Source organism: Canis aureus, chromosome 5 (assembly GCF_053574225.1).
Source record: "Canis aureus isolate CA01 chromosome 5, VMU_Caureus_v.1.0, whole genome shotgun sequence".
Classification (NCBI taxonomy): domain Eukaryota; kingdom Metazoa; phylum Chordata; class Mammalia; order Carnivora; family Canidae; genus Canis; species Canis aureus.
In genome coordinates, this window is record NC_135615.1 from 50987970 (window position 1) to 50999702 (window position 11733).

The 11733-nt window shown below is 34.5% G+C and overlaps 1 protein-coding gene across 1 annotated transcript in view; it reads left to right on the top strand.

Moving 5' to 3' along the window:
• Nucleotides 1–11733, top strand: part of RNF180 (ring finger protein 180) — a 184298-nt gene that overhangs the window by 43342 nt on the left and 129223 nt on the right. Inside the window, exon 3 of the mRNA XM_077897978.1 lies at nucleotides 11122–11217. Coding sequence (XP_077754104.1) covers nucleotides 11122–11217 — 96 coding nt within the window. The remainder of the gene's footprint in view (nucleotides 1–11121; nucleotides 11218–11733) is intronic.

Genomic DNA, 11733 nt, shown 5'->3' on the forward strand with positions numbered 1-11733 from the left:
AGAGGGAGAAGCAGAGACACAGGCAGGGAGCCTGAAGTGGGACTCGATCCCAGGTCTCCAGGATCATGCCCTGGGCCTAAGGCAGGCGCTAAACCACTGAGCCACCCAGGAATCTCTGGTAACTTTTCTTAAGGACACTATTATTTAATATTTTTAAAATCAATTTTATTTAGGTATAATTTACATGTAGTAAAATGCACATTTCAATGAGTTTTGGCAAACATACACATACTCATGTACTTGCCACCATTTTCAAAATGTACAAATTCATTCTTTTCTAGTTTGGGTTGTTTTTTTTAAAGGTTTTGTTTATTTGAGAGAGAGACAGAGAATAGAGAGAGCATGAGCAGGAGGGTGGGTAAAGGGAGAAGCAGTCTCCCCGCTGAGCAGGGAGCCCAATGCAGGACTCGATCCCAAGACCCACGATCATGACCTGAGCTAAAGGCAGATACTTAACTGACTAAGCCACCCAGGCACCCTTTTCTGCAGTTTCTATACATAGAAACTATATATATATAGAAAATATATGTATATGTAGAAACTATATACAAATGTAGAAGTTATATATGTAAATGTATATATTTAGAGTGAGAGAATATAAATGTATTCTCTTTTTTTAAAAAAAAAAGGTTTTATTTATTTATTTATGAGAGACACAGAGGGAGAGAGGCAGAGACACAACACAGGCAGAGGGAGAAGCAGGCTCCATGCAGGGAGCCCGATGCGGGACTCGATCCCAGGTCTCCAGGATCACGCCCTGGGCCTAAGGCAGGTGCCAAACAGCTGAACCACCCAGGCTGCCCAAGTGTATTCTTTCATGTGTGGTTTTTTATGTTCAGGATGATGTTTCTGAGATTGATTCAAGTTGTTGCATGTATCAGTAGTTATGTTTTTATTACTGAATATTACTCCATTATATGGATCCTATAGTTGTTTATCCATTGGAGGGATGCCATAATTGTTTTGGACGTTTAGGGTATTTGCAGTTTTGAGCTATAATAAAGTTGTTAAGAACATATGTATACAAATCTTTATGTGGACATATATTTCCATATTCTCTAGGAACTGCTAGGTCTTATGGTAAGTGTAGGCATAATTTTTTAAGAAACTAACAAACGGTTTTCGAAAATGACTATACCATTTTGCTTTTGTGCTGGTGACATATGAGATTTTTCGTTGCTCTTTGTCGGTACTGATGTTGCTAGTTCTTTTCTTTTCCCTTTTCCTTCTCCTCTTTATCATCCTCCTCTCTTTCTTCCTTATGAAGCTTTTAAATAAATGTACATTGGAAGAATCCATTGTGGTTTGAATTTGCATTTCTCCAGTGACTACTGTTTTGCCTTTTTAAAATGTGGTTTTCAACATTAATATTGTCTCCTTCTGTAAAGTGTCTGTTAAAATCTTGTGCTCATTTTAAAAATTGTATTTTCTTCTTATTTAGTTGTAAGAGATTTTGTTTTTGTGTGTGTATGTGTGTGTGTGTGTGTGTATATATATATATATATATATATATATATATATATATATATGGCTAAAAAGTTCTTGTTAGATACAGGTTTTTTAAATTTTCTTCCAGCCTGTGGTTTGTGCTTTTACTTCGTTAATGATACTTTTTGAACAATTGATTGTTTTAATTTTTATGAAATCGACTTTATTGTTCTTTGTGGATTGTGTTTTTTTGTGTTCTGAGAATACATTTCCTATTCCAGGGTTTACAAGGTTTTCTCTTGTATTTTCTTCTAGATGCTTTGTACTTAGAGCTTTTACTTTTTAGGACTGAATCCATTTTTTGAGTTATTTTTGTGTATGGTATATGGTAGGCATCAGGGTTTTTTGCTTTGGCTTTTTTGGTTTTCTTTTAACCTTGTACAGTGATCCAGTTGTTCCACCACCAATTATTGGGAAGTATATCTTTTCTCATTACCTTAGCATATTTACCAAGAATTAATTGACCATATATACAGGTCTACTTTTGGGCTCTACTCTGTTCCAGTGATCTGGTAAGTGTTGTAATTAGATAGTATATGGCCTCCACCTTTCTTCTTCTGTTTTAGAATTTCTTGGACTGTTTTAGGTAATTTTACATTTTCATATAAACTTTGTACTTTATCAGTTTCTACAAAGAAGCCTGCTGGGATTTTGAGTGGGATTGTGGTAAATCTGTAAATTAGTCTGGGAAAAATTGATATTGTAAAAACATGATATATTCCTTGGTTTAATTAGGTCTTTTTTATATAGTGTTCTGTAGTTTTCAGTGGACAAGTCTTAAATATATTGCATTAAATTTATACCTAACTATGTCATATCTTTGGATTCTCTTCTAAGTGATATTTTAAATATTTTTGCTTTCCCATTATTTTCTGTTAATTTACAGAAATGTGATACGTAGAAATTTATATATTGACCTTCTATGCTGAAATTATGCAGATTTATTAATTTAAAAACCTTTCTGGTGAATTCCATAGTTTTTCTTCATATTATGTTAAATGTGAATTAAAAGGTTACATTGTACTTGTTTAAAAATGTGTGAAATAAATAAATAAATAAATAAAAATGTGTGAAAATATGCATAATATAAAATGTACTACTAGTGATATTTAGTGCATTTACAATGTTGCACAGCCATCATCACTGTCTAATTCCAGAACATTTTCATCCTCCCAAGAGAAAAGCTCATGCTCATTAAGCTAACCCTCTCCATTTACCCTTCCCCCAAAGCCCAGACATTTGCCCATCTCCTTTATGTCTGTAGATGGGCTGGCTGGATTCTGAATATTTTATTTAAATGTAGTCATGCATTACGTAGCCCTCTGTGTCTGGCTTCTTTTACCCTGCATAATGTTTTCAAGATTTATCAATATTATAGCATGTATCACTATTTTCTTTCTTTCCCTTTTCTACTTATGTTCTCTTTATTTTACTATTTTTTTCTTTTTTTATTAGTCATCTTAATGGATGAGAAGTTGTATCTTGTTACTTAATCTTTAACCCATGTGTCTCCTTTTGTTTTCTTGCCGTACTCTGCTGACTTGGACCATCAATACAATGTGGTATAGAAACAGTGAGAATGAATTGTCTGTGTACCATGTCTTTATCCAGTCATCTATAAATCAACACTTAGGTTGCTTCCATATCTTGGCTATTATAAGTGAGGCTGCAATAAACATAAATTAGTGTATCTGTTTTTTTGAAGTAGTGTTCATTGTTTTTCGGAGAGGGGAGGTAAATTATCCATTAGAGGAATTATTGGATCATATGGTATTTCTATTTTTATTTTTTAAGAGCCTCCATACTGTTTTCTGTGGTACAATTTATATTCCCACCAACAGTGCCTGCTGAGTTCTTTTTTCTCCACCTCCTGTCAACACCTGTTATTTCTTGAGCTTTTTATTTTAGCCATTCTGACAGGTATAATGTAATACTTCATTGTGGTTTTGATTTGTGTTTTCCTGAGGATTACTGATGTTGAGCATCTTTTCAGATGTCTGTTGGCATCTAGAAAAATGTGTTTTCATGACTTCTGCTCAGTTTTTCATTGGATTGTGTTGGTTTTTTTTTTGTGTGTGTATAGAATTAGGTAAGCTCTTTATATATTTTTTATATTAAGCCCTTATTGGTTGTATCATTTGCAGATTTCTCCCATTCAGTAGGTTGCCTTTTGGTTTTGTTGATGCTTTCCTTTGTACAAAAGCTTTTTATTTTGATGTAGTCCCAATAGTTTATTTTTTGCTTTTGTTTCTCTTGCTTTAGGAGACCTATCTTGAAAAACATTGCTATGGTCAATGACAAAGAAATTACTGCCCCTGTTCTCTTCTAGGATTTTTGTGTTTTAGGCAACATATTTAGGTCTTTAATCCATTTTGAGGTTTGTGTGTGTGTGTGTGTGTGTGTGTGTGTGTATGGTGTTACAATGTGGTCAGGTTTTATTCTTTGGCATGTAGCTGTCCAGTTTCCCCAACATTATTTTTTGAGGAGACTGGTGACATCTTGCCATTTACCACAACATGGATGCACCTAGTGAGTATTATGCTATGTAAAATAAGTCAGACTGAGAAAGACTAATACCATATGATTTCTCTCGTTTGTGGAATTTTTAAAAAATGAATAAACAAAAAGAACCATACCCATAAATACAGAGAACAAACTGATTTTTCCAGAGGGAAGTGTTTGACAGGATGGGCAAAATGAGTGAAGGGGAGTGGAAGATACAGGCTTCCAATTCTGGAATGAGTAAGTCATAGGGATAAAAGGGACAACATAGGGAATATGTTATATGGTGACAGACGGTAACTACACTTATGGTGAGCCTGGCATAACATATAAACTTGTCAAATCACTGTATTGTATGCCTAGTATAACACTGTTGACACACAATAATAAAATAATCAACTATAATCAAATATAATTATAATGTCAACTATAATCAAATAAAAGCATGAAAAAAATTCTAGACCCAGAACTATACCCAGAAAGAGGAGGAACACTGAGATGGCTAAAGACCCACTAAGACCCAAGGGACACAGTGTGTGCTGATGGAGACAGGAAAGGAAGACAAATATAAAGTAGAGCAGAGCAAGGAAAAGCTGACAACCAAGAGGATGAATTGAAACCTAAGCCACTTTTCATTGTCTCTGAACTTGATACCGTGAATATCTGTCAGAGAAACTAGGCCTTTGATCATAGAGTTAGATCCACATCTCTCTGGTCCAGGAAATGGAGAAGCTTACCTGGGATTCAGGGAAAGTTGAAGTTACAGGCTTGTTGAACTGACTGTCCCAGTTGAACAAGGTGAGTCAGAATAAAACTATGCAGATGGAGAACAGATCAGAAAGTGGGGAGGAAGATATTTACTAGGTAGAGCCAGCATGGAAGAATTTGAGGAAAATAATAGAACTGTTTTGTCTCTTGATTGTGGTTACGTATAATCAATCCAATGCATTTCTCAAAACCCAAGGGACCGCATACTACAGAGTAATTTTACTGTACATAAAATGTTTTAAATGAAGGTGCATTAAAGACTATTTCACACAAATAAACTCTAAAAGAACTTATCAGTAAATTTTTACTATAAAAGAAAGTTCTTCAGATACTAGGAAAATTTCATCAAATGGAATTTGGACACAACTGAATAAAGTGATCTTGAAATGGTAAATGTGTTGGTAAATGTAAAACATCTATTTTTCCTTTTCATTTTCTTTAAAGGACAATTTACTTGTTAAAGCAGAATGTTAGCAGTGTATCATGGGATTGATAAGTTCAAAAATAAAATACATGAAAGCAATAATACAAAGAATAGGCAGCAAGAAAGGGAAGTATCCTGAGTAAGCTTCTTACTCTGTACAGACCATGGTATAATATGATTTAAAGGAAGACTATGATAAATTAAAGATGCATATTATAAACAAAAGAATAACCACTGAGGGCAAAAAATGTACCGTAGAAAGCCAACAGAAAACACACACACAAAAAAAATTCCAAAAAAAAACTTAACCCATATAGATAGTAAAAGAAGAAAAACAAAGAAAAATGATGAGACAAATAAGAAATAGGATCTTGGATTTAAATTCAAACATATTAAAAAAAATTCAAACATATTGATATTTACATTTTGATATATTACATTAAGTGGCATAAATACTCCAATTACAAATTCAAGAATATCAAGCTAGACAAAGATCAAACTATATGTTGTTTATAAGAAATACATTGCAAAGACACAGGTTAAAATGAAAGGATAAAAGTTTTTATCATGAAAACATAAAGGAGAGCTGAAATTGCTATGTTATTATCAAAGTAAATTTCAGAACAACAAATACTATTAAGAATGAAAAAAGAACATTTTAATAATTATAAAAGAATTGATTCATCAGAAAAACATAACAACTGTAAGTATGTGTGCACCAAATAGCTGAACTTCAAAATACTTGATGCAAAATAGAATTTAAAGAAGAAATGGAGGAGGAAACACTGAATGGGAAGTCATCAGAGAGGGAGAAAAACCATGAGATTCTTAATGGTAGGAAACAAACTGAGGGCTCCTGGAGGGGAGGTAGGGGATGGGGTAATTAGGTAATGGGCATTAAGGATGGCACGTGATGTGATGAGCAGTGGGTGTTCTACACAACTGATGATTTATTGAATACCACATTTGAAACTAATAATGTACTATCTGTTGACTAATTGAATTTAAATCTTAAATAAATTTACAAAAAATAAAAAAATTTAAAAATAGGAAATGATACATCCATAATTATAATTGGAAATTTCAGGATTTGTTTCATAAGTCTGTAGAACAGAAAGAGAGAAACTCAGTAAGAATACAGGACATTTAGGCAACACCGCTGACATGTGTGAAATGTTATTACCCAACAACAGCAGAAAAGGTATTTGTTTAAAGTGTACATGTAATATTCTTCAGGATATATCATTTGTTGGATCGTTATATAGTTTTGAAAGAAATGAAATAATATCAAATGTATTTTCTGACTTCAATGACATTGAATTAGGAAACAATTGCAGAAAGTTATCTGAAAACCCCCAAATATTTACAGATTAAAAAGATATACTTCTATAGAACTTAAGGTCAAAGAAGAAATCACAGGAGAAGTTAGAAAATACTTGAAATTGAGTGAAAAGGAAAACGCACGTAAGAAATTTTGTGGGATACAAGTAAAGGCAATGCTCACAAGAAACTTTGGAGTGTAAACACTTATATTTGAAAAAAGAAAGGTTTAAAATCAATACTGTAAGCTTCCTACTTGGGAAGGAAGCAAGAAGAGCAAATGAAATCTAAAGTAAGCAAAAGGAAGAAAGTAACACAAGGTAAAAAAGGAAATTAGAATGAAATTGAAAAATAATTTTCTTAAACATCAATGAAATTAACATGTCACAAAGTAGAGTGAAAAGGAAAATAGAGATAAAACACAAATGACCAATTTTAGGGAAAAGAAGAGATATCATTACAGAGGTAGTGACATTAAAAGAATAATAACAGGGGAACCTGGGTGGCTCAGTCAGTTAAGCATCCGACTCTTGATTTTGGGTCAGGTCATGATCTCTGGGTTGTGAGACTGAACCCCAAAGTCAGGCTGCACACTGAGTGAGAAGCCTGCTTAAGATACTGGATTTCTGGGGCGCCTGGGTGGGTCAGTGGTTGAGCGTCTGCTTTTGGCTCAGGTCGTGATCCCAGGGTCCTGGGATCAAGTCCCACATTGGGCTCCTTATAGGATGTCGGCTTCTCCCTCTGCCTGTGTCTCTGTCTGTCTGTCTCTCTCTCTCTCTGTGTCTTTCATGAATAAATAAGTAAAATCTTTATTAAAAAAAAAAAAAGATCCTGTCTTTCTGGGCACCTTGGTGGCTCAGTCAGTTAAGTGTCTACCTTTGGCTCAGGCCATGATCCCGGGGTCCTGGCACGTCTTCTCCTTCTTGCTGTTTCAGCTCCCCCACCCCCATGCTGTTGGTCACATGCTATATCTCTAATACAGAAATAAAATCTTTTTTTAAGATTTTATTTATTTATTCATGAGAGACACAGAGAGGCAGAGACACAGGCAGAGGGAGAAGCTGGCTCCTCGCAGGGAGCCCGATATGGGACTCGATCCCTGGACTCTGGGATCACGCCCTGAGCCAAAGGCAGACACTCAACCACTGAGCCACCCAGGCGACCCCAGAAATAAAGTCTTAAAACAAACAAAAAAGATTCTTTCCCTGTCTCTAGCTTAAATGAATGAATGAATCAATCAATCAATCAAAAAAAGAGTCACAACAGAGTGTAGTGGACAGTTCTCTTATATCTCACCCAGCATGTGTTCTTACTGGTATTCAACCAAAGATTTAGAGGAATATCTATGCAATTATCTGGAACTTTTTCTTAGTAGGTTTATCCTTGTCTATACAGTATCCTATAAACTCTATTTAGCCCTCTATACACTTCTATCTTATTTTATCAGCAAGGGTGCTGTGTTCTTGGGTTCCTTCTCCCTACAGCAAGATTCTGAAAGTACCCTAGGGCAGAAATCAAGGGTGATTTTTAGGCTCATCTTATTAGGTTTTTTCTCTCAGGGATCACAGTCCTCCAGTTCTTTTGTTCAGTGTCTTAAAACAATTTTTAAGTATGTTTTACCTAGTGTTATCTATTGTACTGCTGAGAGCATGTCTGATATCACTTCAGCATTGCCAGAATCAGAAGAAATCCGTTTATTTTATTTTGACTTGAAATCAATTTTTAAATACAATTTTAATTATATAATTTAATATATTCTCCCATTAAAGCAATAATGAGAAAGTTAAAGTTCCCTTTTAGTAACTCCTAATCTTGGTCTTTCTTCCTTCAAATCTAACCGAGTTATCACCTTGGTACATGGCATTTTAGGTATTATTTCTATTTATTTGTTTCTTTTTTTTGTTGTTGTTTCTATAGCAAAGTTGTAATACTGCTTATTTTTAGGTTGTATATGCTTTTATAGCATAGCTCAGAGTGCATTTATTTCTCTTTCACTTGACTTTTTTAAAAGAACAAACAGTATGTAATAGAGATGTATCTCTACTAGTTGAGTGACTTGTTGCTAAATTTATTTTATTTTTTTTAATTATTTGTTTATTTTTTTGTTGTTGCTAAATTTTAAATTGAATTTGGTGAAATCTTATTGGTAAAAACAGATCTAGTTCACATTCTTTACATGTCGTGCTGCTATTTTCAGCAAGAATAGAGATTGGTCCTAAATAGCGCATCTTCTAGACTTGCCGCAAATGCTTTCCATTTTTTCTAGGAAATTTCCACGTATCCTGGGATGTCGCCCTACTTCTCTCTTGCCCAAGTGCACCTCTTGCCTGGAGACGGACAGACTTCCCTTCCACCCCTGATAGTAAACCAGGGCCTTTTTTGTTTCTGGTTTTCACTGCTTTGACGTGGACCATTCTTTGTGGTGCTCTCATCTATCTTGAACTTGGAACTTGGATACCTTGTACTGCTGTTTGCTTGTTGATCTTCCAGAGGGTCCTCATAATTTCTGGTTCAGTAAAATCTCTTGTATTTTCTAGTTCAGCTATTGGTTCCTTTTTGTAAATGTCTCTTATAGGCTCATTGTTTTGAAAGGGAGAATAGACTAGATTATGTACTCACTTTACTATGTTGAAACCAGTAATTACTTCCCTCTGCCTGAATTTTTTCTTCTTTTATTTTATGAGAATCTAGAATAAAATGTCTGCCTGACACTCTTGTGAGGACACATGTATTAGGGAGCAGTAAGACAAGTGAGCCAGAGACTGATCCTAGTATCTCCTCCTTTCTTCCCAACTTTGCTTCCATTCAATAATACCTTTTTCATTTTGACATGGACTTGCCTTGTCCTTTGTTATCATTCCTACTGTTGACTTGATAAGTTGTATTCTGTTGATCAGATTTAGAGTTCGGACGTCATTAATATGACTATAAAGTTTCTCTTTGGTCCACTATAAATCTTTCTCAGCGGACTTTGTGTTTGCCCTTGAAATATTTTCAACCTATGTTGTAAATTTTTAAAACCTCAGAAATGGAAAATTTTCAGACCTTTTAACAAAAGTACTTTTTTTCCTCTGTTACACTCTTGAATTAGGTTCAGTGATGTTGTTTATAGTATATAAAATACAGTTGTGTCTAGTATACAAAATAATGAAATGTGGTCTAACATGTAATAAGAGCTCATGTCCCTTTCCCCTTTTAATTAGTTTGTGATTTGGGGGGGTGCATGACAGAAATTAGATTAAGATGGTTTCTTTATAGATCTTTCTGACATGTAAATAAATCATACTTAGGGACACCTGGGTGGCTCAGTGTTTGAGTGTCTTCCTTGGGCTCAGGTTATGTTCCCAGGGTCCTGGGATCGAGTCCCGCATCAGGCTACCTGCATGGAGCCTGCTTCTCCCTCTGCCTGCGTCTCTGCCTCTCTCTCTGTGTCTCCCATGAATAAAGAAATGTTAAAAAATAAATCTTACTGAAACTTTTCTTGTATACTTGACTACCATTTAGTATCTTAAGATGTATTCACGGAAGAGAAAAGTGATATAGTGCCCAGAGGAATCAATTTGGGAAATTAAACCTAGAAATCCTGGGTGATCTTGGTTCCAAGTCATAATCTAATGTAGATCATTCAGCAAATTGTTCTTAAAGAAGTTCAGTCTTATTTCATTCTAATCACTGTGAATATAGATTTAGTAGGTATGTTTAGTAATTTCCTTGTTTATTTTATTAATGTAATTATAGCCTCTGCTGGGGAAGTCTAAAAAATGTTGTACTTTGGCAACTTGGAAGAGCTGCTTTTATGTAAAATCTGATCCTGGGAATAAGAAGCCTTATTTTTCCCTGTGTTTCATGAGAAACTCTTTTCTGTCATCATAAAATGAAATTTTGTATACTCATAAGAGATCTTAGAATTATCTGGAAGTGTTTTACAGGTGAATAAACTGAGACTCAGAGAAGTAAAGATAAATTGGCCTAAGGTTTACTAAGGTGATAAAGAGTCTTCTATCTCCATACTGGCCTGCCCTGCATTTTACTGATATGTATGCAGTTTTGCCTTTATATCACCTTGATTTCTACACATCTGTTGCAGAAAGCCAAAAGTGTCTTGCTCTGAAATTTCTTTGTTTTAATACAGCTGATATTTAGTTGGGGCTTTTCCAGTAATCTATACAATTATCCTTCTCCCCAATCCTCTTGTGCTTTTCTTGAGTTTCTTGATAGATTATATAGCAATTTCTTTATTCTATCATTAGTAGAGTCCACATGGAATCAGAGATTAAAAGCCTGGGAAAGTTGTCATGAATGGCATTATTTTTTTTTTTCTCACAGGAAAAAGAATAGGGTGCCAAATTTGTCTATTGAGTGACTTGTTGCTAAATTTTAAATTTAATTTGATGAAATCAATGAAATGCAGGACTTTTTTTTTTTTAATTCAAGAGCAGTTATTTCCTTAATTTTTTTTTTTTTTTTTTTTTTTTTTGCTTTTGTGGGTTTGTTTTGGGGATGGGAATAAGGGGAGCCCAGTGTATATTTTCATCCTAGGTAAAACTGAATTTATATTTTTGTATTTTACTCCAATAAATCTGGAACTGGTACTAATACCATGCATCTTGATACAACAGGATAGACATCATTCTGCTGATGATCAAAGTATTTGTCATGTGTGGCACATGGACATAGAAGCTCTTCCAGAATGGATAAACTGCCTAATACAAAAAGTAAGTTCCTTGGTTTCTGAGTAAAATTAGGAATTTGCTACTTTCAGGATTTTTTGTCCTCATTCTAGAGCTATTTTTCTTCAATACACTCTTTCAAGAGATAAGAAAGGGTCTGTAACTCTTGATTACACCTATGGCTTCTTCATTATTACTGAAGTGTTCCAGGTATTTTTCTATCTCAGACTTTAAATCATGCTATTTCCCCTTCCCTGATTGCTCTTCCCACAGTTATTTACCACTTCCCTTATTTCCATAGGTCTTTATTCACAATGAGGCATTGCCTATGCCCTTCCCCAGTATTCCTATTCTTCGCACTTCCTTTCTCTCTTCTCTGGTTTATATAGCTATTTTAATTTTACATACATATACATACAATAAATTATATATAGTACTTGTAAAAAATGCACAGGCATATATGACATATATAATTACAGACATAAATACACACACACATATACACTTACCCACATACGTATACGGCTAGCTGGTCTTATTAATTGCCTAGCTCCCCTACTA